We start from the raw sequence: 28000 nt of genomic DNA on the forward strand, positions 1-28000 counted from the left end.
TCGCTCTACCGTTAGAGCGACTAACTACAGAAATATATCCCAAAGATAAAATATTAGAAACTGTATCATAAATTATAGCAGTCCTGGCTGAACCACTTCTAATTGTATTCCAAAGCTGATGAGTTTGTCTTCATACTTTTCATTTGCACTTTCATTGACTGGCTTATTATGAATGTCTGATTAAGAGATGAGCTTATTTAAGAGCAACCAGTGCTGGAGAGTTTTTAAAATAGGCATATTTTAGCTGGAAGGCTTATTATTCAATCTGTCAAGCACTTTTTAAAACTAACTTTTTATCCTAGAAAGGGCTTCCTAAGCGAGGAACCCAGCTTCAGAAACTCATTCTTAGGCCCACTAAGAGTGTTACAGCCTCCTCCTGTCCCAGATACTTTTAATGTTATTGCTTCACTTCAGTCAAATAAAAACAGCCTTTTCAGTTGCAATCTCACCTAAGAGCGGGTTTTCTCCCAGCAAGAACTACTGATGAATTTGGTGACAAAGGCCTGCAAAAGATAGTAAAACTGGCTTGAGCAGATAAATCAGATGAAAACTTAAACAGGTCCATTTCCCCAATTTCAATTATCCTTTCCAGTTAACCCATTTCAAGTTATACTCAGGAAAGACTTTCACTTTGTTAAATTTTTTTTGATTAGCCTTTTAAAAAGCTGAATAAACAAAAATTATTCAAAGGTTAAAAACTTATTACACATAGGCATGTTGCTTTTTATCAAAGAAATTTATTTGCATGTAAATAAACACATTTTTGTAATGTTTCGGGGAAAAAAATCCCACAGATTTTTGTCTACTTTCAAAAAAATGAAAAACCCCAAAGTATTTACAGAACGGCCATACGCACAGAAAATCAAATTTGAAAGATTTTTTAGAAAAGACCCTCCCCAACTGCTCCTGATGTACATTTTTAAAACTCAAAATTTAAAGCTCAGCATGTTTCCCAACCTACCTTCTGAGATGTTAAGTACTTCCTACCCCTCAAAAAACTAACTCAGGGGTAGAAATAAGGGGGAAGGGAGATGGGAGAAGAAAAAAAAAAAAAGAAAGAAAATGAGATTGCTTAGGGATTGTGAATAATGAGTTTCCTATAATGGCATCTGCTTTAACTGACTTGACTGGATACTATGACTCACTGGCTCCCTGGAAGGTTTCTTTTGAGAATTCATAATAGAGCTGCCCTAAATTTTCAGACCTAGGCCTTAAGGAAAATCCTAAGAGCCACCAACCTCAAGCCTAGTTTTGGCAACTGTATCCTGCTTCATTTCCACCAGCCCCCCCCCCCCCCCAATACTTGTTTTAGAAGAAATTGATTTTTGAACCAGGAATCTTCATGTACATCAGAGCAGGTTTTGACCAAGAACCCCTAACATGAAGCCAAAAGACAGAAGAGGAATCAGGTCAAACTAAGAATACATAAGACACCAGCAGCAGAAGATAGGTAGAAGTTGACTTCATGTCCTTGCCGTCTTTTGAAACAGAAGAATGAGTACACCTAGACAGGAGGGAGGTGTCCCAGGCTTGGTTTATTCTGCCTCTTCTCCTCCACCCTGTGGAGAAATGCAGTGCTCCCTGGTTCTCAGGCAGGGTGAAGCAGTTTAGCCCCGGCTCCCTGTTAAGCAAGTTCAGATGCTGGGTCAGTGTGTGGGGTGTGCCCATCGACAATTCAGGGGCTTATCCTTCATCCAGATCCTAACTCGGGATTCTTTGATCTGGGATGAAGACAGAAAGAGAGAAAAAGCTTCCCAGTTTACTCATTTTGGTATTTGTTGGCTCTGCTTGGGGGAGCTGAGCCCCTGATACTATGCAGTACATTCCCCATAAGATTTTCCCCACCCAGACAAACTTAAAAACCATTTAACTTTTTTTTTTTTTCCCCACAGAAACCAATGGGATAGGATTCAAAACTAGGTGAGAAACTTGTGAGAAATCCAACCTGGTTGTATGTCTGAGGCTGCTACTGTATCAGCATCACAAGATAAAGCACTCTGGTATCACCTTGCCCATGTCCTCCTTAGTGTCACCCAAGACATTTGACTCTGATACGGTAACCGATAACTTTTCTTGCTCCACTTTGCAATGTTTCGTTTCCTACTTCTCATTACCTTGGGACACAAAAGTGGCAGAGTTGTTGAGAGCTGATGACCAGAAAAGGGAGAACACTAAAGGAAATCAGAGATAGTCAGGAAAGAAAGCCAAAGCTGATTTTCCAACTCTATGCTAACTCCAACCTGCAGAAAGCTGAATATAGAAATCGTCTTCAACATCTGATGAAGTCACTCCATTTATGACACACACACACATTACATGAATCACCTGGCTTTTTTTTTTTTTTTTAAATCCAGAAGAGTTGTGCTGGGGATCATGCCCCGTCCTGCTGATACAGATCCTGAATGGAATCATCAGGAATGGCACAGTGCAGGTGTCAAAATCAAAGTAAGGCCGCAGAATTTTGAGAGGACCCTCCAAATACTGAGAACTTGTGTTGCACTCAAATGGTCTCCTGGATTTCTATATTTATGAGAAGGGCTTCTTATTGATGTCCCCCGGAATCCAGACTCAGACCTGTTCCTCCAAAAAGGTCCAATTGTGTTGCTACATAGTAGCAAAAGGTTTATCTTCATGCCCACCTAGCATTCCAGGCCACTATTACTTCAAGTGAGCTTGAAACTATTTTAAGTGAACTATGGCTGCAAATTTTTTTTACTGTTTTATCTAAGGGAGCATACAGTGGAGTGATTAAAGTCTGGACTCCTTATCCTTGTGATGAAGGGAAACAAGGAGCCCAGCTTTCAGGAATGGCATCAGTTCTCCTACAAACAAAATGCTGGGATATGGACTTTTGGCACACTGTAGAAATAGGAGAACTATTAATTCTGTACTGGTTTTCATGCCACTGGATCAGGGAGGTGTCCCACTTTTAAACCTTACTGCATTTGAAAACATGTTTACATCCCAAAAAGCCAGCCCAGCTTTCTTTAAAAGAAAAAGAAACTGTAAATCAATACCTCCACAGAAAGATAACTCCTAATATTCCTATGATGTCTGAACTCTATGAAAAACCTCCTAAAACAAAAATAGCATTTTGGTTTCCTACTTAACTCCCAAGGTGGCTCTGACTAATCTGCTTTGGCTTGATACTACAGTACCAGCACAAGCTACAAGCTCCCTACCACCAAATAAGCCTCCTCCTTCCACCTCCCATCATTTTGAACCCTGAACCTCATAGAATTAGAAAAGAAACACTGTATAAAAGCAAACAGATAAAGGGTTAAAATATTACAAATAAATAGCTAAAATCATCTTCCCTCCCTAATCACTCCTAAGAAACAGACACCAAACATTACTTAAGTGTCCAAAATGACCAAAGTCCTTCATTTGCCCATGCCTCAAATGGACAACTACCCAAAGGTGAACAACCTTCATGCAAATGCATCAAGGAATGTATTGCTTTTTCATTTTCTGCCCAGCCCTTCAAATACATGCACTAAAATGAGTTTAAAACATGGCCTAAAAATGGAAAAAGGGAGAAAAAATATATATGAATATTTCCCACAAAACTGTTTCCCACCCTTCCCTTTCCCTAAGCCCTTCCCACCCCCTCCCTTTCATAAGCAAGTATTTTAACTTTTTTTTTTTTTTTCCCCTGGCAAAGGAACAAGTGATTCGTGGTAACGAGAATCAAACCCTATGGTCTCTTTAGCAAGGTCTGGCTATGCCTTTCTAAATTCACCCCACTTGGTGTCGAAGCCATGCCATTTAAGATTCTTAAACACAAAATCAGACCTGTCTGACTCACTCCTTATGATGATTTGCCTATACACTTTAGTTTTTCTCTGGCCATGGTGTTTGCTTTAAAAAGTAAGGTTCTTAGTTGCCAATCAGGGCCACATCCATAAGATCATCATCTTCCTCCCCAATCATAAAGTCAGGGCTGAGCCTTGAGGGCCTGTCTGTAGATAAGATTGTGTTACTTGTCATAGACAAGGACTGGTCTGACGAGATGGGTGATTTAGACCAACTCTCTGGCTTGATGCTATGAGATTTTTTCTTGTCTCGATCTTTGTCCCGGTCCCTATCTTTGTCTTTTACTCTCTTCTTTTCTTTTTTGTGCTTCTTATGCTTCTCTGTGCTGTATTCTGGAAGAGGTCGGATGCCATCATCTGAGCTGGGACTGTTCTGATAAGACTTCTCTGCTATGGAGGAGCCTGACTCACTTTCACTGTCCAGATTCTGGGGGGTATATGCTGGTGACTTACTATGGCTGGGAGAGCCACGCTCATGCTTCGGAGTGGAACCACTGATAAGTGGAGAGCCATAGTTTTTAGAAGAGGCCATCTGAGGCCTGAGCCCTTCTCCACTACTTTCCCCAGGTTTCTGCAGAGTCACTTTGGCTTTAATGCTTGGGGATCCCCCATCATGCTTGCTGATGATAATTTTTGCCACACCTGTGCTCCCCACATTTTTTGACTCTGAGGTCTTCTTAGATGAATCCACCGAGCCCCCTGAGGTGGAAACCTTTGATTTGTCTTTTTCACTTTTCTCACGCTTGCCCTGGAACTCTCCTCCTGACATGTTATGTTTGGAGGACACAGGATGGCTCGAAGAGTTTGTGCTCACCCCCATCTGGCCGTCCATTGGGTCTTCACTCCCAGGGCCACTGGCGACAACCCCGTGCTTCAGTTTATCTATGACAGCTGTTAAGGACGGCTTCTTATTTCTGCTGGGAGACTTCCCTTTGGAACTCCCATGCTGGTTCTGAGAGGATGACATGGAAGAGCCACTTGAGGAAAAGGAAGAGGAAGATGCTGTACAAGAGTTAGATGATGGGGGAGTTTTCTGAGACAATGAGCCTGAGGATCCTAACCCTGAAGATGACTTCATACCGGTACTTGAACTAGTTCCAGACATGTGAGAACCACCAGAACCTGAACTGATAGGGGACTTAGCTTTAGAGGATGGGGGAGTCCCAGGAACAGGCTTCATTGGAGAGGAGAGCTTATCAGAGCCTCCAGGTGGCCTTGAATGGGAAGGGGATATGTTTGGTTTACTTAAAGAAGGATTCATAAGTGATGATGGCTTTCCTTGAGGTTTCATCTTGGTGCTGCTGGAGCCACTGCTCAGTCCATGCTTGGTAATAGGAGAGGAGCCGGGCTTCCCGCCAGACTGGGATGAATTTTTGGACTGGCTAGATCCAGAAGACCCTTGGCTAGAATACATACTGCTACTTAACTTGGAACTTGATGAAGCTTCTGATTTACTGCCTTTCATCTTGCCTGAGTTGGAAGCAGAAGACGAGGAAGAATGGCTATGGTGGCTTTTACTTCCCGAGGAAGACACAGAACCACTGCTGGTATACTGACTGTGAGAGGAGGGCTTGCCCACCATCACGGTTCCCTTAGGAATCTGAATAGTGATTTTAGGAATGGGTGGTGTGGCAACACCTGGGGGAGTCTGAGATCTTCCTGAACTGCCTGGAGATTTGGATCCGCCTGAACTAGTAGGTGGGGTGAAAGGTCGGTTAGAAGAACTGTGAGACGGAGACTTTCCCTCAGTGTCTGCCTTCTTCCGCTTTGGAGGCTTATCTTTGCTTTTGCCATCATTAGAAGGGGTTCGACTGCGCTTCCCTGGTTTACTTTCTAATCCTGGCCCTGATAGACTACTATTACTGGTGCCATTGCCTTCCTTTACTCTCTTTTGAGTCTTTTCTTTCCCTAAGTCCCCAGTGGTCAGTAAAGGACTCTGGCTACCACTGTGATGCTCCATAAGATCTGTAGAACCCAAAGCCTTACCAGCCACTGCTATAATACTGAAATCAACTGTGTCAGCTTGGCTGTTGCCTTTAAACTTAGTCTCCCCGTTATCACCTCCAAGCATCGGCACCCCCAAAGTATTCAGCGCCTGAGATGCAAACCCTTTGAAATCATCATTATCTCCACTTTGGCTGCTTTCATCAAAATATTCTTCTCCAAAACCACTTTGGCTCTGGCTGTTCAGCAGATCAGGATTGAAATCTACTCCATCAGGAAAAAAATGATTGGTAGGAGAGTCACTACTGGGGCTTCCAGCAGCATCTGCAATAAGGTCAGCTGGATCAGTGTATGGATTTTCATTATTATTGGCTTGAAAGACATCAGGGTCAAAGAGGGCACTCTGAGAATGCCCAGAGCTTGAAGAATCTCGAACAGGGGTGCCAATGGGTGGACAATCGTCACTAGTGCTGGGAAGCTTAGAAGCTTCTTCTGCAATGTCTGAGAGGATATCAGTTACATCTGGGCCAATGCTGTCTGAACTGGACAGTCGGACCATCCTTTGAATACTGGGTTGGGGGTGAGGTACTGGTTGTGGGTAAGTTGTTGGGGGAGTGCTACACTGGCTTGGAGCTGGAGTGATGTGTGGCGTATCCAGCGTGTCAGCTGTCATGTTGACATCAAAGATAGGGTTCTGTGAGTCAACATCCATTGAAAATAGCTCCCTCTGAAAGTCATCTTCAGTCTGGTGCTTGGGTTTGTCAGGTGGTAATCTTGATGACTTCTTCTTCTTCGTCTTGTTGCTTCCTGAGCACATTTCCATCCGGGGTGAGCCGGAAGAGGAGTTCTGCCTTTCTAAAGGACTGCTTCCATAAAGGGTTGAGAAATCCTGGGCAGGATTATCTTTAAGAAGGTTCATGAGCATCGGGTGGTTCTTGGTGTTGCCGGCCATCGAAGAGACAGGTGGCGGCGTGTGATGAGGAGGGGTCGGACTCGAGCCAATGGTAGACCCCCCGTTCCCTGTGATTTGCAACAAACTGGTAAGAATTGGGTTCTGAGACACCTTGCTGAAGTCCTCCCCATGGCCCACCGACTCATGCCGATCTTTGATGCTCATGCTCATATTAAACAAGGTGGTAATGGGACCCCCCGGAAAGGTGTTGGTTGGTGTAGTGGTACCACTCATTGGGTTGTTGCCTGTGGTCATGCCATACCCTGGGCTGCTAGCCGGGGGCAGGTTCTTTTTCACCATGTCTTCAACTGTCTCTGCAATGAGGGACAGTGCTGGGGTGTCGGCCTGAATGGTTTCAGCTTTCCTCCGAATAGCCCTCATCGTCACAGGGATGGACATACATCTGTAAAACAAATGGAAAAAAACAAAGTTAACATTGCACTAGCTGCAAACGAAACCAATTTTTTATTTGGGAAAACAGGCTTTAATTTCACCTGAGACTTAGATATGCCAAAAGGTTTGCAATAAGCAGTTTTCAGGTAAGGCAAATAATCCACAAGGAAGGAACAGTTCTATGAAATGCCAGAGCTCTGGATAAACTCATTCTAAAAAGGATCTGGAGGGAATTTCCTGGCAGTCCAGTGGTTAGGACTCCACGCTTCCAAGGCAGGGGGCACGGGTTTGATCCCTGGTTGGGGAACTGAGATCCTGCAAGCCACACAGCTTGCGGGATCTGGACCAGAGACAATCATCAACCTCTTTTGAAGTGCCACCAAAAACAAAGCAACTGTAAACAAGAATCCAAATAATTAGATACCATACTGAACTAAAATAAAACCGGTAATAATGAACTCAGTGAGAAAATGCCCTCCTTTGGAGGGCTTCATGTGTGATTAATGGTATATATAATTTATCTTAATTGATGAACCACTAGAAAAATCTCTTGACCCATCAAGTTCTAAACTTTAATGGCTTAGATCACCCCAGAGCTATACTGTGAAGAGTGCTACCACTGGCAGGAAATCTTTTATATTTTAAAGCAAAGTACTTTTTATGTTACAGATAAATTTATGTTTATAAACATGTTTGAAAATATTTTGTTCTAGCCTATGTCAGCAACCTTTCTTAAAGGACCAGGTAGTAATATTTTAGACTTTTGAAGATCATATGGTTTCTGTCCAACTACTCTGCCATCTCAGCTCAAAAGCCACCATTGACAATATGTAAATGAACAAGCATGTGTTGTGTCATTTACAGGCATGTTTTATTGTGTTCCAAAAAAATTTATTTACTAAACAGATCACTGGTACCTACTCTAAAAAAATCTTGAAATTACATATTAATATTTCTGGAAAGCTGACTGGCTTAAGTATCTTCCCACATACTGACATCTGACATGATACATGTGTTTAAAAAACAAAAACAAAAACAAAAAACCAGGAAAAGTGAAAAAAGATCTCATAAAAGAAGCCTAATGCTGGGCCTGAAGTTACCTACCTTACTTCCTACTACTCTTACAATGAGATTTATAAAACCAAAAGCTCATATTGCTTCTGGATCCAAGACCAGAGAAGGGTGAATTCAAAGCAGTGACTAATGCTTTTCTCCTACATTTCCAATTCACTCTAATATTGAAAACTACATTCCTTATACACCTCTTAATGGGACTCTGATGGAAAAGGGCCGGTACTACCTTTGAACAACTTTGGCAATGAAGTCATCTGTGCAGATGAGTGCATCTGACAGCCCCTTGTAGAGTTTACAGCTCACATGTGTTGAGTCCTGCACATCCATTACCACTGAAAGACAAAATATATAGGAGGTATTTAAGGCAGATTCAGCTTCAGTTCCTGACTTTTCAAAAATAAAGGGACCAAACTGCTGCCCTGAGAGAGGTGCTAGCCACCCACATAACTCACCACACACCAGGGAGTCATTCACGGGGTGCTGAAAAGACACGCTGAAACGGGACTCTGAGAGGGGACACACTTCAAATTGGAGGAGCCCAGGAGAATCTAAAAGGCAAAGAAAAGGATCATAAAATAACCAAATAAAAGACTTGAAACATGTAAATAGTAATCATTAATTATGAAATTCTTTCTCTCCCTCATTGGAAACTAAACCTCACACATTTTTTTTTAACACACAGAACCTACTATGTCACCCACAGGTGACTGAAGGAATCAGATTCCAAGGAATCTACCAGTTTATGTTATAAATACTCCAAAACAAAGAAGTAACTAAACTTCAGTTTTTAAATTGAAGGCATTTATCCCTAAATTGATTAAGTCCTTGGCAGATATAAACACCCTGCCTTGAAAATGAATTCTGAAAATAAATGTGGCCGAGAGAGAGGACTTCCCTGGTGGCACAGTGGTTAAGGATCCATCCGCTAATGCAGGGGACACGGGTTCGATCCCTGCCCCAGGAAGATACCACATGCCGCGGAGCAGCTAAGCCCGTGTGCCACAACTACTGAGCCTGCGCTCTAGAGCCTGTGAGCCACAACTATTGAGCCCATGTGCCTCAACTACTGAAGCCCACGCGCCTGGAGCCCATGCTCTGCAACAAGAGAGGCCACTGCACTGAGAAGCCTGTGCACCACAAGGAAGAGTAGCCCCCGCTCGCTGCAACTAGAGAGAGCCCGTGTGCAGCAACGAAGACCCAACACAGCCAATAAAATAATTTAAAAAAAAAGTTATTTAAAAAAAAAAAAGAATCCACCTGCCAATCCAGGGGATACAGGTTCAATCCCTGCTCTGGCAAGATCCCATATGCCAAGGAGCCACAACTACCAAACCTACACGCTAGAGACCATAAGCCACAATTACTGACCCCACGCGCCTAGGGCCCGTGCTTCACAACAAGAGAAGCCACTGCAATGAGAAGACACGCACCACAACGAAGAGTAGCCCCCACTCGCCACAACTCGAGAAAGCCCACATGCAGCAATAAAGACCTAAAACGCAGCCAAAATAAATAAATTTATTTTAAAAAGAAAATTGTGGCCAAGAGTTTTTCTATTTGATAAGCAAACATCAGAAACACTAACATAAACCCTGCTTTCTACCAGTATACAGCTGTTAGCTATACATTCCATAGTTTGGTAAGCACAGATTTAGGGGCTACAATCTAAACTGGTATATTTATGCCAAATACACTTATATATAACTACCATTATTGGTTTCTAAGCAAAACAGGCCGACAGCCCAGAGACAAGGATTATATATTTTCTTGGGAAAAAGCATGCATCTCTGTAGGACTAACTTCATAACTATCTCACAAATACACATTTTTAAATGCCCTGAAGCTATGTGAATTCTCCTAGGACTGAAATACAGGAAATAGAAGGGTCACAGGGACACTTGCACATGCTCTGTCATTATTCCAACTTTATAAAACTTCATTTCTAAAGCAATTCTTATTCCCATAAAAGATATCTCCTGATTTACCTTCCCTGTTTCTTCTTGCCTACCATTTGCGCTGATACAGCTCTATCACTGAAGTGCTTTACAACTAAAGTAAAAAATTAACTATGGTTAACTAGAGCAGCCAAAATTCACATCAAGATTTCTAATAGCAAACTGTTTGAAAAACATCAGCATTCCAGAATCCTGGGAGAAAAAAAGAAAAGGGCACACAGGTCTCATCCCTTTTAAAGCTATATGATTAAGTTCGCCAAAGAATGGGGAGAAGAAATATACTCAGGACTAAAACATGGGAAGCACTGTCCTAAATTTAAATTTAAATTTAAATATCAAGAACTCTTCCTAAAGAATCCCAAATTCTACCTTATATATCTGCTGCAAGGTTCAGGCCCTTAGGTACCCAATTATATCACTGCATGCAGGAAAAGAGTTAAGTCCATTGCAAAAAAATCCAGTAGTTTCTAAATGCCAATTTATAGACTGGTTCCATCAAAATTATTCATGGAGTTTAAACTAGATTCCCAGCTCCTCCCACAGAAGTTCTAATTATGTGCATTTGGGTGTGAAAACCAAATATCTGTAGTTTTAAAAGCTCCACGGGTGATAAGATGGGCCACCAAATTAGAGAACTACTAGAATAATTAGTTTCCATTTACCAGTAAGTATATCAGAAGGAAAGGCAGTACCTTCTTTCAGAATAGTTCTTTTGACACAGCTTCCAATTAGGGTATTATAGGCCACTTGGTGTCTGATCAGATTCAGGATAAGAGGAACCCGGCCAGGGTGCTGAAAGGTGATTTTGCTAACTAGGGTTCCCTGTAGACTTCTACCATCTGGAAGAGGAGCATCCCTGTTGAGGAAATAGCAGTGCTGCTGACCTGGAAGAGCCTGGACAAAAAGAACAAAGAGAACAAATGCTATTTACTCACGCATTGTATTCCAACCACAAACCATCCTGAAAAAACCCTACTCCTCAAAAATCAGCAATTTCTTGCTGAATAATAAAGCTCCACAGTGAATTCTTTGGTCAGCTTATGTTAAATGCCAATTACTCACTCGGCTGAAAAGACCCCTTTTTGTAAATGTTCTGCTATTGGTCTCCTAACCTAGCTAACATAAAAATTACCTCAGAAATCTGTATAAAAGAGGTCCCTAAACCATAAGTGCAAAATCTATATTTTTAATAACACCCTATATAGTTATAACAGAGCCAGAATTTGGAAACTTTTACTTTAGTCCAGACTATTGACAAACATTCAAATAAATTTAAGTCCAGATGTGGTTTTAAAACCTTTAAGTGGGCTTCCTAGGTGGCGCAGTGGTTGAGAACCCGCCTGCCAATGCAGGGGACACGGGTTTGATCCCTGCTCCAGGAAGATCCCACATGCCACAGAGCAACTAAGCCTGTGTGCCCAAAAAAAAAAACAAAAACCTTTAAGTTATTCATTCCAGCACTTTCTTCTCTGTTAAGTACTTTTGATTATAAGCTCATGGCACTTGAAAGAACTAAACAGCAAGAATTTTTTTTTTTTTTTTTTTTTTTTATTGGCTGCAATGGGTCTTCGTTGCTGCACACAGGCTTTCTCTAGTTGCTGCGAGCGGGAGCTACTCTTCATTGTGGTGCGCAGGCTCCTCACTGTAGTGGCTTCTCTTGCTGTGGAGCATGGGCCCTAGGCATGTGGGCTTCAATAGCTGTGTTACATGGGCTGAAGAGTTGTGGCTCACGGGCTCTAGAGCACAGGCTCAATAGTTGTGGCACACAGGTTTAGCTGCTCCACGGCATGTGGGATCTTCCCAGGGCAGGGCTTGAACCCGTGTCCCCTGCACTGGCAGGCAGATTCTTTACCACTGTGCCACCTAGGAAGTCCTAAACAGCAAGAATTCTTAATACCTGCTTATAAGCTTGTAAAAGTTCAGAATACCATTAAGACACTTTCACCTGAAATTTCAACAATGAAATTGTACATTGTTTCCGGACTTGGAAGCTTGTGCTCTTTCTTCAGTATGTTTCAGAGATTTCCGTAATTTTCTGCCTGACTGAGGAAATAGGACATGATCCAGCCATCCAAAAGAATGTCCTGACCTCAGTAATCCTATAAAAGGGAGATTCTGATCTTGGGTCCAAATGTAATCTACAACAATCCATACAGCCTTACTTACAGCATAAAATCGCATGTTGTGATTCAAAGGTACGGGGTCAGGATCCTTTGACAGCTCAAACTGAGTGATCAGTTCATAGAGGGGTACATAAGTTGGTTGGGTTTCAAACAATGGAATTCCTAGGAAAGCAAAGATCAATATAATGATCACAATAAGATGAAAACACTGACAGCTCAGTTTTCCCTTCATGAGTTCTAAGTCATTCACCCATTTATTCAAAAAGTACTTACTAATAAACATCTACTAGTACAAAGCACCATGACACCTATACCCATCAATAGTTTTTTGAGGCCAAGACTGAAAGAGGTCTAAGATAATCTGAATTTGACGATTGCTTTTTACTTTTATAATAACTATTAGCTCCTGATGCTTCTTAAAACTCACCTGTGCAGTTCTGAAGTTTCTGAACAAATGCTCTAGATACTGGGATCGGCTGTGGAAATTTCAAGAAGAAACAGGCAGGAAGATCAACACTGTTGGCACTGGTGATTGCGGAGAAGGAGGGAGTCCTTCAAAAAAAAAGAAGTGGAGGATTGGGATTTTGAATTGATGTGAAAATGAAAAATCTAAACACTTATTCTTATACATGTCTGTATCATATAAACACATACTCATAAAAGCTATCAAAAGTTCCCTCTCTGAACTTCCTTCCCCCAATTCCAAAATATCCTATTTTTTAACCCTAGAGTATCTTATCAAACATTTATCCTGAAGCATGTTCTCTAGTTATTACTCCAGCATAGCTCCAAATCAACATATAGTCCCATAAGAAAATCCCATAGAGCAATCATTAAACCAGTGGAAGCAGCACAGTTCTCTTCCTTATCTCTCAGAATAAGAATGTGTTCTATGAGCAGACTTCAAAGAGGAACATGCAAATATTGAAAAGAGAAATTAAATGAATAAAACAAAAAGCCCATCTCTAGAAATGGGGGAAGAGCCAAGTCAAAGTAATACCTGTTTCTTACTGGGCTCAAAGTTGAAAAAAATGGACTTTGCTACCCTAGAATTATATTTAACTTACCATTTGTTGTCAACTGGATGTGACCCCATAATTAACGGTGCAATTGGGAGTTTATACATAGCAGATGTTCCTTCGATTGTCACTGATGCATTCATGCCCAAAGATCGAGGAACTGCGAAAAGGAAAGAAAAATGGTATTCTCCAAAGTAACACAAATTGTAAAGACCTTAACATTAAAAACAAAAAAACAAAAACAAACAAAAAATACCCAAAACACCTAACTTCTATATAATTTGTCAGCCCTAATTTGTTAGATACTATAATACCTATATAACTTAGAAATCCTAGAAGTTACCTTCCTAACCAACCAATATTTCTGTCAGTAAATAAAACAAAATACAGGAAACAATGCAGTCCAAGGAAAAAAATTTTTTAAAGCTCATTACCAATATTTACTTATTTTCTTCAACTTGAGAATGCATTTAAATAGAATTATGATTATAGGATAATCAATGAATTCAATGATTGAAGTTAAAGGGGATCAAATGAGGTATTAGGCCATTTCTCATTATATTTTAGTCTATTAAAGTGCAAATACAGGGAATTCTCTGGCGGTCTGGTGGTTAGGACTGCAGGCTTTCACTGCCAAGGGCACAGGTTCCATCCCTGGTTGGGGAACTAAGATCTAGCAAGCCACTCGGCACAGCCAAAAGAAAAAAGCAAATACAAAGTAAGATCCATTATTTTAGTTTTTCAGTAAGTTGGCTAATTTCTTTACCTTTAAAGTAATTATTAAAGGGGATTATTTCAAGTCAGATGGTTTACATTTTTTCATTCACTCATTTACTTATTCAAAAGGAATTATTAAGCTTTTATTATGTATGTATGTGTACATAAACATACACATATATGTACGAGTGTGTGTGTATGTATCAGACGCAAACTCTGGTAGAAATGGAAAACTTTGATAGGGATGGCAAATTTATTTGGGAGTAGCAAACCAGAAAGTACAGGCAGGCCTGGACATTCAAATTTTTTTAAATATTTTTTAAACACTGACCAAACCTTCAGTTACTTTACAGTGAAAGTCTTACCATTATTCTCATGCAAAATGATAGGGGATGTAGTCTTATCATCCAGCAGGTCAGAAGGAGAGGCATAATACTTCAAGTTCATTAGATGACCTGTGCAAAATAAAACTTATCACTACTTTTTTATCAGGTAAATTACAAATAAAGAAAAACATTCCCATTCCTGTAAACCTATATACAAGAAAATAGTTTCAGATATGAGGACTCATGATCCAAAGCAGCTTACTAAATATGACAGAAGCATAAGTATTGATTCTAGCAGCAACAATTTACTTCACAATTAAAAAAAAAAAAAATTAGGGGTGGGCAGGTGTTGACACCTCAGAAACCATTAAAAAATACACAAATGATAGAGGGATAAATTAGGAGTTTGGGATTGGCAGATACAAACTACTACAAATAAAATAGATACACAACAAGATCCTACTGTATAGCACAGGGAATCATATTCAATATCTTATAATAAACTATTATGGAAAAGAATATGGAAAAGAATATATATATGTATAACAGAATCACTTTGCTGTATACCAGAAACTAACACAACATTGTAAATCAACTATATTTCAATTAAAAAGAACACCACCACAAATGACTGGTAATTTTCACCTTCGGCTTATAAACCCAAGGCACAATTTTAAGTAATAACCCCTCAACTAAAATTAGGCATTTTTCTAAACAGGCAATATAGAATCACATACCCCCACTTCTTGGAGTGAGATAGCCAACACTTCCATGAAGAATCTTATCCAAGGGACCAGCATTGGTTGCTTTCCTGCGAGACAAATGATCAGGTTTGCTTATATATTAGCATGCACTGTGATAATGAGTTCAGTTCTTAAACATCTTGTAATTCTATCCTAATGACTTTGTCTTGTACTTGGGCATTTAACAATTGTATTTCACCTTCAAAGTGAAGGGATTATTTCTAAGAATACACCAGTATGTAATATGGTGAACAAAAACCACAACTATACTATTATTTATCAGAAGGGAGGCCAGGTTTGACAAGTCTTCTGATGAAATTTATGGAATACCAACCAACAACTTAGGGATACTGATACTCAAAAAATGGAATGCAATCATTTGGGAAGTGAAAGGATATAGACAATATGTACAATACAGGTAAAATATAGATGCATAGTAACATACATCTATAATACATATTAAAAAAATAGGGGACTTCCCTGGTGGTCCAGTGGGTAAGACTCTGTGCTCCCAATGCAGGGAACTAGATCCCATATGCATGCTGCAACTAAGAGTTCGCACGCCACAACTAAGAAGCCCACATGCCGCAATGAAGATCTGGCACAGCCAAAATAAATAAATACTTTTTAAAAATAAAAATAAAAAAATAGGAGTCTAGTAACCCACAGACAAAAAGCTTTAAGAACAAGGTCAAATAGAATTGACACTTCAGCCAGTCTTACCAATACATAACTGCCATTTTAGACAGATCCTGTTCTAAGGATTGGAGAGCCAAGTACATTTTAGTCTTCAGTTTGCTAGAAAGTAAATAAAGAGAACAAGAACTAAATAGTCGACAAATATACATATATATACACACACAGAAACACTAAAAGCCTAGAGAGCAAGTCTACCTTGGAGGCAACTAAAATATCTATTTAAAAAACAAAATAAAACTTTAAAATGTTATAAAAATAAATCATTAGTGATCTACCAAAGATAATTTCTATCTCTACTTAAAAGAGCCAAGCAGGTAAACAGAATCCCAGGTAGCGTAAAAATAAAAATGACAACCCAGGTCCATAATAATTTCTTTCAGCCTAGAAATCAATATGTTGAAGACATCTCAAGGATTAGAGTCTATCTTCTAGCACTATGATTCATTAATGCAGATATTGTTTACTTAAAATACCTTTAAAAGACATTAAGTTGAAAGCTGAGCTATCAGTATGAGTAGAAACTACAAATGAGCTAGGGCAGAACACGTGGCAAATTTCTAAGTACAAAATGGTTTATAGATTTATACTAATTTTTCCCAAAAAAGCAAAAAAATAAAAATACTTACTTGTCCCCTGGAAGGTTATAAAGATTAACAAGACCCTTCAGGTGCTTAGAAAATTCATCAAAATTTTTTTCCCTGTAAGACATTCAGCAAAGAGGGGAGAGGGAAGAGAATAAAACAAATAATTACTACTCAATCTTATCAGCAAAGTGCCAAAAATCATGGCTATATAAAACTAATCTTAATAATCTGCCTTACTCTTTTTCCCCCAAGTTTTCTAGAATCAATCAAAAGTAGCAAAAGAAAATGCAATGTATTCCTTTCTCTGCCCCGCTTTTCTGGAGAAGCTGCTAAGTGGCAATATAAAAGACAGTCAAAAAGACCTGATAACTCATATACTAATTTGCTCTTAAGCAATGAGAATTGGTTTAAATGAATCACTTCTTCTCTTCTTAATTTGTAACTGAGATGACTGGATGTCATGAGGAAAAAAAAAACTTTTGGAGAGAAAATGGAAGTGAATAAATTGGGAAGAGAGAACACTCATGTATATGGCAACGTAAGAGCAGAAAAGGAAAATGAACACTAGGAAAGAGATGAGAGACCTAAGGAAAAGGGGAATGGGTACTGTGGAGGCAAACAACATATTTCAAAATGTTCCTATGACTAGCTTTACCCCAGGAAAAAGAAACTACTACCATGAACCCTGGCTTCCTAGAACCTAACATTCAGGCAAATAAGCTTTTGTGGGCAGGAATCCAACGCAACTCAACAATTCTCTCTACATCTTTTTTCAAACTTAAAAAAAAAAATGTCTCTTGAAAGCTGTATTGCTCTGACAATGTCAGATACTTGGTCAGGCATTTATTGAACACTTATTGCCCAAAGTGCCATGAAGACACTAAAAGGAAACAAGAGCAGCAGCAAAATATATTCCCTATCTTAAAAATACCATCGATACGAAGTGACTAAAAATATCAGACTAATAAAGACTAATATTCTAAGGTTCCCACTTTCAAATATGCCTACAAATAAAATTAACTTTAGAATACCATCAGTTCATAAATTGGTACAGTCTCCTACTGCACATTAGAACGAGAAACTGTTTTCCTAGACTATTCTGGTAATACACCTTTGCTAGACTTAACTGAGTTAATGAAATCATAAAAAGTTATTTTTTTCATTGCATTGCAATTTTTCTAAGCTCGTTCAGGGACATCCCTCGAGGATCAGTGGTTAAGAACCCGCCTGCCAATGCAGGGGACGTGGATTCGATCCCTGGTCCAGGAAGATCCCACATGCCATGGAGCAACTAAGCCCATGTGCCACAAGTACGGAACCTGCACTCTAGAGCCTGCAAGCCACAACTACTGAGCCTGCGAGCCACAGCTACTGAAGCCCAAGTGCCTAGATCCCGTGCTCCACAACAAGAGAAGCCACCACAATGAGAAGCCCGTGCACCACAACAAAGAGTAGCCCCCGCTGGCCACAACTAGAGAAAGCCTGTGTGCAGCAATGAAGACCAAATGCAGCTACAAACAAACAAACAAACAAACAAACAAAATAACAAAACAAAAAAAACACAAAAACTCATTCAAATTTGCTGCATTTGGCTATAAGGACATTAAACTAATCATTGAGAAGGCTGAGTGTAAATGTAAAACTTATTTCCCCAATATTAACACCCTTTCTAAGACTCCTCCATGTGATATCTGATAACCTCACTATATTTAAAACATAAAATTGATGTAATGACTTTCTCAAATTCCCAGAGAGTTAATTCTGGGTTTAAATTTAAGCATGGAAATTTCCATTCAATTCAAAGAGAAAAAAGCCAATGGCAAAAAACATCAATTACTAAGAGAGACTGTCTTCAAGCCTAGCACTTTACTATGATGGGACCCATATACCTTAAATATAAAACAATTTTTCTCGAAGTTAAAGTGAAAAAAAGTTCTTTTCATGGTATAGAATCAATTTTCTCAATCCTCCTCTGATTCAATAATTAGATTCAATTTATTTTTGTTTCACACAAAATTCCTAAGGTTAGCTAAGTAGTTCTCAACCAGGAGTGATTTTGCCCCCCAGAGGACATCTGACAATATCTGGAGATATTTTTGATTATCATAATTCAGGAGATATCACTAGCAAGTAGTTGAGAGAGACCGGGGGATGCCGTTAAACATCCAACAATGAACTGGGCAACACCCTAGAACAAAGAATTTCCCAATCTGAAGTGTCAATGCTGTCAAGGCTGAGAAACCCTGGGATAGATGAAAGAGGGTAAAAAATCAAGGTAAGTCAATTATGAAAGTGAAGAAGTACAGACTCTGAAAAATCTTGACTCAAGAAAATAAATTTGTTCCTCAGGAAAGTAACTTCTGACCACCCTTAAAACCTAGCTATAAAGAACAGCACTGTAGGGCTTCCTAGGTGGCGCAGTGGTTAAGAATCCGCCTGCCAATGTGGGGGACACAGTTTCAATCCCTGCTCCAGGAAGATCCCACATGCCTCGGAGCAACTAAGCCCATGTGCCAAAAAACAAACAAACAAACAAACAAACAAAAAAGAACAGCACTGTCTGCCAATTATCAGGGAACATAAATGTCATCTGCTCACCTTAGCTGCTGTACAAGCTCTGGACAGCTCTGAAATTAAAGAAATTATGTTAAAACTACCTTAAGATGCTTGAAGACATCAAACGTTTTTCTCTTAATAACATGCTTTATAACAAACATTAAAACTATAAAGGTCCTTATATTAAGATATCAAAAATATCCTCTTCCTACTTGTAAACCATGGGGTTGGGTCAGGAAATTAAAGATCAAAATATATGAAATAGTTTATAAAGGAATCAACTTTCAGTTGCTTGTTTAATAACATTAGGACCTCTCTCTAAAGTGATCTTTGGAATCCATATCCAACTGTATGGTTATACACATTTTACATTCTTATGACAGGGTTTTTCAGAGACATTAACTATGTATAAGATTATCTGTCCTTGATTGTAAGTTCTTTGAGGATAGCATAGGAACTTTATTTGTATCCCCAGCACCTATTGTTCAATTGCAGCTCATGTTTGTTGATATGAGATGGAAAGTGTTCCTCTGGTGCTTCCTCTTGTCAAAGCCTTTGGATGATGTCAGAGATGGACCCAGGTTATACTAAATCCCACTCTACAGCTACTGATGTTGTAGCCCATCACATCATCTCTACAGTGGCTCATGAAAAAAACCTAAACCCAAGCTATTTCAAACCCCAACAATTCCTTTTAAAATTAATGTCCCTAAGTAAACCCCACAGATTCCAGTGAAATATCAACAACACATACCACAGGATTCTCCCCATGGTGAGCCACTTTTACATCACAAAGCTGTCCTGCAGGATCTAACTGCATTTCCACATAGAACATATCTGACGTGATGTAACATTCAGTGCCACTGGCACTGAGATGAGAGCCCAGTCTAGCAGGAACAAATCAAAACAAAAATTAATAGAAGACACATAAATAAAACCACCCAAAGTCAACATTAAGTTAAATTATTTCTGCCTGCAGATACACTACTTACCCATTCTGTCTTGCTATAGATTCCAAACGGTCAGTCATTGCTGGTAAAGATGTTACTACAAAAGGTGAAAAAAGGAAATCACAAACGATGTTCCAAATAACTGTATTCTTCAGAGACAGAAATATCCTGAGAAGTATATCTATCCTTCCAAAGCCATAAACACATTCAACAGTTCAAATGCTTATAATCTGCACAAAGTTCATTGGTAAGGCTTAGCTGAGGCCTAAGCAGTAATAAGAGTCAAAAAAAAAAAGATCTATTTGAAAAAAATTATTGGACCTTTCTCCTCTCTTTTTTTCATTACTCATTTGGGACAAGTTATCTTTAATTTAAAGAAGACACATTTAGGGGTTTCCCTGGCGGTCCAGTTTAGATTCCACGCTTCCACTGAAGGGGTCGGGGAACTAAGATCCCATATGCCTCATGGCATGGCTAAAAAACTTAAAAGAAAAAAAAAAAAGACACATTTATCTGCTAATGCTAGAATAAGGACGATTACCACCAAAACCAGCATAGAAGCAAATATTCTATGTTCATAGTGGCATTATTCACAATAGTCAAAAGGTGGAAACAACCTAAGTGTCCATCAATGAATAAAAGTATAAACAAAATGTTACTTTGCTTACATACAATGTATACATACAATAAAATATTATTCAGCTTTCTTAAAAAGGAAATTCTGATATATGCTACAAAATGGATGAACTTTGAAGATATTATATAAGCCAATCACAAAAGAACAAATACTGCATGATACCACTTATATGAGGCATCTAGAGTAGTCAAATTGATAGAGTCAGAAAATAGAATGGTGGTTACCAGGAGTTGGGAAGAGGGGAAATGAGGAGTTATTGTTTTTTTTTTTTTTTTTTTTTTGGGGGTACACCAGGTTCAATCAACTGTTTTTATACACATATCTCCGTATTCCCTCCCTTCCTTGATGCCCCCCCCTCGAGTCCCCCCCACCCTCCGAGTTATTGTTTAATGTGTACAGAGTTTCAGCTGGGAAGATGAAGTTCTAGAGATGGATGGTGGTGATGGTTACACAACAATGTGAATGTACTTAATGCCACTGAACTATATATTTCAAAGTGGTTAAAATGATAAATTTTGTTATATACATTTTACCACAATTTAAAATATTCAGCTGAATCAGTTTCATTTGCGATACAGTAAAATCTTTCTACTTTCATTTTCCTTCGAAAACAGACAGAAGTAGTAATTATAAGCTTGAATAATCAAGCTCATGATTTGAATTTTATGTTTGAAAACATTCTTTATAAACACTGTAAAAAATCTCTTAGAGTCAAAAAGTCCACCTTCTTATTGAGTTAGTTAGGAGAGAACATGTAAAGGGGTTTAAAAAAAAGGACTTTCTCCTGCTATCTGCTATTTTATAGCTACCCTTCATCAACTAACTTTTGAGTCTGTACCAGCCTCCAAAATGCGATAAAAAATAAATGTTTTAAATGAACTGGGAGACTGGGTTATCAAACTGTACACTCTAAATATATGCAGTTTATTGTAAAAAATAAACAAATAAAAAGTTAAAAAAAAAAAAAGTTCAGGTAAGAGCTCATCTCAACTCCATAATGAAAGCAAGAACAACACCTAGCACAGAACGCTGTCCAATCTCAATTTATATTTCTAGTGTAAGTATAAAACAGTCTTTCCTAAACTGGGGGGGTGGGGTGGGGGAGTGTTAAGAAATTAGCATATTTCAAAGATGTTTACAAACCTTTGAGAGCTTTCTGCAGTGTCTCCAAACAGCTGACCAAATGTTGGTGCCCTCCAGAATTCATCACAACCCTCTTCTCCTATATTAAGTAGGAAAACATTTGAGGTAAAAATAAACCAAGCCAATAGTGCTCTGGGTAAACATACACATTATCCTAGAAATATTTCAGGATAGTCTATAGATTATAGTATGGTCTATATACTGTATATTTTCTATATATTCTGGATAATCTATAGATCTTTAACTGTTACTATATCCATCCATCCAAAAGAGGAAAGGTGAATATAATCCATGTCCATATCCATGAAAGTAGAAAAAGGTGTTTCCAGATCTAGGACTTCCCTGGTAGTCCAGTTGGTTAAGACTCTGTGTTTCCAATGCTGGGGACTCGGGTTCCATCCCTGGCTGGGGAACTAAGATCCCACATGCTGCATAGTGCAGCCAAAAAAAAAAAAAAAGACCTATACCAAAGGTATTTCCAGATCTAAAATAAGATAACTTTAAGATAACTAATAAGGTGATATGCATATAATCTAAGAAGTACAACTAGACCTTAGTCAAACTAGATTGACTCTAAGAAACAGGATACATAGTCCAGAAAAAGCCAAAGAACAAAAAATTTAGCATAGTTTTTCTAAACCTACCCAGAGAAGTTTCTCTCTGCACAACATTCTAGGCCCCAAAAGTATGAACACTTTTATAATACAAGGATAGTTTTTCAGGCTTTTCCATGCCCTAAATCCATCTCTCTTTGCTCTAATTCCACCCTCACAAACATCTGACTAATTAATAATCTGGCTTCCTTTGTACCTTGAATAGACAAGGACTTTATCTACTGCTCTGGACAATGGATACCAGTATTTTGGTAACTGGCAAAACAAACCCTCTGTTGTAAATTAATAATCTAGCATTCTGATTTCCATGTTAATCTACTGAGATTTTGTTAGTATGTCAGTTGTTGAAAACTCTTCAAAATCTTTTATATACCAATAAAAGTAGATTTCTGAATCTGGAAAAGTGAGAAGTAGACAATGGAAGCTATGGTGACCAAACCAAGAACTGGATACCAAATTGTACACTCTAAATATATGCAGTTTATTGTACATTAACTGTATTTCAATAAAAGTTCTTAAAAAAAAGTAAAAAATAAAGTTAAAAAAATAAGAGAAGGTCTTAGTAGCCACCTGGAATCCCTCTATCTCATGATGTCTCTCTAATGACAATATCTCTTATAGACCACATTTCAAACTAGAATATAGCTGCCTTATAGTATAAAAATGACAACCTCTGAATACCCAGACTGGAAAAAATGCCATTCTTTAAGACTTTTTTAAAAACCCAAAACACCTTTTTTATGTACACAATCTTAAGCCAGAAGACATCTGTAGAACTTAGTTATGGAAATCTTTTAGCAACATGACACTTTGGTGTCCATTATCTCATTGATCCTTACAGCATAACTGTGTGAAAAAGCAACCTGGTGCTGTGTGCCTCCATTTTCCAGATGAGGAAACTGAAGGTCAGAAAATACAAATAATTTGTCCAAGGTCACGTAGGTAGAAGTATTGGAGTCAAGCCTAAAATACAGCAAATTCAGTTCTTTTACTAGTGCTATACTGATATGAGCTTTTTTTTTTTTAATAATTAGTTTTTGGGGGGTGCTGCATTGGGTTTTCATTGCTGCAAATGGGCTCTCTCTAGTTGCGGCAAGGGGGGGCTACTCTTCATTGCAGTGCGAGAGCTTCTCATCACAGTGGCTTCTCTTGTTGTGGAGCACGGGCTCTAGGCACTCGGCTTCAGTAGCTGTGGCTCGCAGGCTCAGTAGTTGTGGTTTGCAGGTTCTAGAGCACAGGCTCAGTAGTTGTGGCACATGGGCTTAGCTGCTCCACAGCATGTGGGATCTTCCCAGACCAGGGATGGAACCCATGTCCCCTGCATTGGCATGCGGATTCTTAACCACTGCGTCACCAGGGAAGTCCCGATATGATCATACTAAACTCTGATAAATCTACTAAACTGAACTCACTCTGGACCCAGTGTAAGATTTGGTAGAGGAAGGGGTACTTTCATTGAAGTCTAACATGTATACAGAAAAGTATATGAATCTTAAGTGAAGAGATCTGTGAATTATCACAAAGTGAACACATCCATATAACCATCACCCAGGTCAAGTCATATATCATTTTACTACCACTGGAATCATATGGATGAACTTTTAACCTCCAGCCTCTACCCTCACCCACTCCCTGTATTCCACTTAACTAAGGGCTCCCCATACTGGTGAATGACTCAGGAAGGAGAAATTGTACTGTAGAGAAAGAGGGTCACAGAGAAAACAGGTGAAGTTAATTAAAAATGAATTGCAAACTTTACTAGCAGTATAGATACAATGACAGTATTAACAAAGTAGAATCAAGGAGCTTGATGGGAAGTGAAAAATAGATGTCTCTCTATATCAGTCTATCACGTGTATCTTTTTTTTTTGGTGGCAGCACTGCAGGGCTTTTGGGATCTCAGTTCCCTGACCAGGGATTGAACCTGGGCCACGGTAATGAAAGCCAAGAATCCTAACCACTAGGCCACCAGAGAACTCCCTATCATGTATCTTTTATAGGTGTATTTCTTAGCATCTTTGCCTAAAGTATCCCAGTGTACTGTAACTCATGATTAATACAATTTTATAAATATTCCTCCTTCTTAGGTAGACTCTTAAAAGTCGAAAGCCACCATGTACTTATGATTTTATGAGATATAAAACCGAAGACATACCATAATAACTAGTTAGAAAAAGTCTACAGAGGGAACTTAACTTATTAAATAATTATCTAAGCACAACACTTTAACCACTTCACCACAGTCCTCACCATGACTTGACGCACAAGCTTAATGGTTTCACTCCAAGGTCTATTTTGGTTAAATTTTGCATGGAGCCGTTCCAGGAGAGAACTCATCTTACTCAGCTTTTCCGACTCTAAGATATAAATCAGAAAACATTATTAGCAACTCCTCTTTCGAGACCTTCCACAGTTTTTCTTGCAAACAAAACTCCCATACTTCATCCTGGTAAGAACTCAGTTAAAGTCTTTTCCAATATCATTTACTTCAAAACATACAAAGAATTCATTTTTAATGACAAGAAGACACACAAATTATAGGTCTAATCTACTGAACACCATAGAAGGGGACTGCTATCTATTCAAACTTAATGAGAACCAAAAAAGAACCATCTCTAATCCTGTTTGAGGATCAAGACTACCACTTAGTGACAAAATAATTTCACGATAAGTGTGAAATCCCTTGCATGACATATGTGGAGCATACATTTGAACATGGCCTTACTATGGTTAGTTGGTTTTCAATGTGAAAATACAGACTTTCTAAATTTTTTCACAGAATTTTCAGAGATCAATTTATAAGTATTATCAAGAAAACAGGCTTTATTTGCCATTCAGAATTTTCCTATTTGAATTCAAACTAAAACTATATGAACAAGGAAGATGTCAAAGACTAAAGAATGAGTTTTCAGCAAAGGTAAGAGAAAGATAGAAAAGAATGGCTCCTGGATAGTGTGTGAAGGAATCTCCTACACCCTCCAACACTCCTGTAATTCTTGTAACTACTTAACGTGAGCAAGGACCTGTGCTGGAGACCACCAGCAGCGCAAAAACACAATATGCCTGAGATGACATCTGTGAGGGGGTGTGGATAATAATGTGAAAATAACCATCACACAAAGCAAAATGAGATATGCTCTTAAAAACAGGGACACATTACTATCGAAATTCAAAGGAGGAAAAGTTTGTAACTAGTTGTGGGGATGTTAAAGAAAAGGTGTCATTGAAAGAGGAACAGAATGTCAGCAATCAGAATGGAGGTAGTGACATCTTCTAAATCATGATTCAACTCCTCCCTAAAATGCCTTCATCTTCTGGAAAACTGTTTTTTGGGCTATTTCAGCCAATTTATGGTTCTGGAGAAATGTTTGGCAAATCCCATTTTTGAGACTCATACATTCAGGCACTCTTTTATATGCTGGAGATACAGCAGTGAGCAAACTAGACAAAACTCCTGCCTCATGGAGTTCCCATTTTACACTTGTCATTCCTCTGCACCCAAGGAGTATACCTTTTTTCTTCCTCTCCTTCAAAACACACCAGCTTTCTTTCCCTTCAGAAGCCTGGTGATAAATATCTTTTCATAAATGCCCTAATGAAACATTTTTTGAGCACCTATTATGTGCAAAGGGCTATACAATGATGAGTAAGGCAAGATCCTGATCTACATAGCTCAGAGTACAATGAAGAATACAAGTAAATAACAGTGAGCTGTATAAATAGAACTATGCCCCAAATGCTAAGAAAGCTTTTAAGCTGGAATGTGGAACTTTAGAGAATCTAAGTACGGTTGTTTTTCAGCAGTTCTGAGTCAGTTCAGACACTGAAAGACTGCAATTCAACGCATTTTTAAAATACACAATAGTACGAGATCTGAACACTGTGACATTCTTGAGAACTGCTGACTTTTAATACCATAAGGAACTAATCATTTCATTCACACCAAAACATCCTCTAGTACTTTGACATACAGCGCTGTTTTACTGTTTTTAAGTCATCATTCAGACTTTTCCGGAAGGAGCAAGTTTCACATTCACTCGCCTGGTCTCCCATCTCTTTAGGCTAAAAATGCCCTGAGGCCCACATGATCGCCCCTAGCTAAGCAGGAAACCTTATCAGAAGTTGGGAGCCCCCAGCTTCCCAAAGTCGAAGGTCTCCATCACCAAGGAAGGCAGTCAGAATCTAAAACTCACACATATCCCGCCTCCTAGACTCTGAGCCCTCGGGAGAGCGGCCCCCGCGGAGGCATAGGCCCTCCAGCTCCCCTCAGAGATTGGCTCTCCCAACTGTGTCCCGCCCCCTGCTTCCCCCCTCAGTCACTCACCCTCGGTTTCCCCCTGAGCCTTCATCCTGACGGTGGGGAGGGCCTGAGTCCTACACAAGAGGATATGCCCTTCCCACCGCTAATGGAGGAGCCAAGTTGGTTCGGGCTCCCGGGACGCAGGGCACCTGCAGTCCCCACTCTTCCCGGGAAGGCTCAGTCTGAAGTCCCCGGCGGCAAGAAGAGAAGGGTGCTCGCGGCCGCCGCCATCTTCCCCAACGGAACTTCCCAAAGATCGCGAGATTAATCGTGATCCTGCGAGAGAGAGGAAAAGGGCTGGGCACCAAATATCGCGAAAAATGGTTACTACCTTGCTTCTCGCGAGATTCTGTCTACCCTGCTTTCTCTCTCGGTTGTCACAGACTTCTGGGCTCTAGGTATGAAGCTTGCCTGTTGGTAGTGTTTGGCTCGTCTGTGAAAATTGGCACTTTTGTTTTGGCTTTTAAGCGGTTTGCAAATTAAAATCCCCAGTTCGCTTTACTAAAAGACTAAATTTTCGAAGAATATTGGTATCAGGAATATTTTATTAAAATATTCGCTTTCTTGAGATACTAGATGGAAAAAAGACGTGGGGTCTTTGTAATACGACGTCCCAAGCTAGCCCAATACACTCAATTTCCATTTCCTAATTTTCTTTTTAATTTCAGAAATATTTTTCATGAGCAATTACAATATCTTTGAAGAGCTGGAAGATTTTGGATTAAGAAAAGTTTGTTTCCAGCAGTCAGATCATCACATGCTGTTAGTTGCATTTAGGATCCCAAAGGTGTTCACAAGTGATTATATCTTTTTTTGTAATCATAGTGAAAACAGTTTAGTTCATACTGCACACTACAAATCACAAACAATGAGTAGTCATATCTCTTGTATCAGTAAATCCTCACAAAGAGAAATCTGGAGTAATGCCGAGAAGTTCGTAGTCACTGAAACAAGAGCCAGACTAAAATACAGTTGTGCTAGTATTGGGTGGCAGTTGTGTTAGTATTGAGTGGAAGTTCTTAAAATAGTTAAAGCTACTATTTTTTTTTAATATTCTTTTTTCCATACACATCCTTGAGAATAACTGCTGAAAAGTTGGATTTTACCTAGTTTGCTATAAGGATATTAAGCAATGGATTTCCACTGGCTCTTCAGTCTCAGACTTTCCCTGTGTTTCAAAAATTATATGCAAACATCCTCCAAAGCCATTCCAGCAGCTGGCTACAGTTCAAATGAGCAGGCACAGCAGTGTAAATTTAATAAGAACAAATCTTTATTTGCCACATGTTTATTGCCACAAAGATATCTATAACCACGCTCCTTGAAAGTAGAACTTAAGTTTTACTTCTTGTCTATTCCTCTTAACCTATTCCTTTCAGTCATTACACAGTGAGTTTCTTGGGACAGGAATTGCCCCTCATTTCTTTTTATTTATTTATTCATTTATTTGGTTGCG

The 28000-nt window shown here is 39.2% G+C and overlaps 1 protein-coding gene across 3 annotated transcripts; it reads right to left on the reverse strand.

The window, feature by feature from the left end:
* Positions 1 to 717: 717 nt before the first annotated feature.
* On the reverse strand, positions 718 to 26802 carry MED1 (mediator complex subunit 1). 3 transcript variants are annotated; one of them, XR_009049966.1, is made up of 18 exons: positions 26569 to 26802; positions 24495 to 24601; positions 21631 to 21709; positions 19893 to 19947; positions 19655 to 19787; positions 18943 to 18971; positions 16387 to 16458; positions 15785 to 15859; positions 15056 to 15129; positions 14358 to 14447; positions 13324 to 13435; positions 12684 to 12808; positions 12300 to 12418; positions 10826 to 11027; positions 8631 to 8726; positions 8405 to 8510; positions 1946 to 7114; positions 718 to 1721 (listed from the first exon to the last, which is right to left on the reverse strand). XR_009049966.1 is itself a non-coding variant. In XM_057715197.1 (18 exons), exons 1-18 carry the CDS (start codon positions 26591 to 26593, stop codon positions 1647 to 1649), a joined length of 4059 nt encoding a protein of 1352 aa, XP_057571180.1. In that variant the 5' UTR covers positions 26594 to 26784; the 3' UTR covers positions 718 to 1646. The 3 variants fall into 3 exon arrangements, 2 of the variants coding, with proteins under 2 accessions (XP_057571180.1, XP_057571179.1); XM_057715197.1 differs by having other exon boundaries at positions 4630 to 7114; positions 26569 to 26784; XM_057715196.1 differs by having other exon boundaries at positions 718 to 7114; positions 26569 to 26784.
* Positions 26803 to 28000: the final 1198 nt, after the last annotated feature.

Source organism: Hippopotamus amphibius, chromosome 17 (genome assembly GCF_030028045.1).
Source record: "Hippopotamus amphibius kiboko isolate mHipAmp2 chromosome 17, mHipAmp2.hap2, whole genome shotgun sequence".
In the NCBI taxonomy this organism is placed as follows: domain Eukaryota; kingdom Metazoa; phylum Chordata; class Mammalia; order Artiodactyla; family Hippopotamidae; genus Hippopotamus; species Hippopotamus amphibius.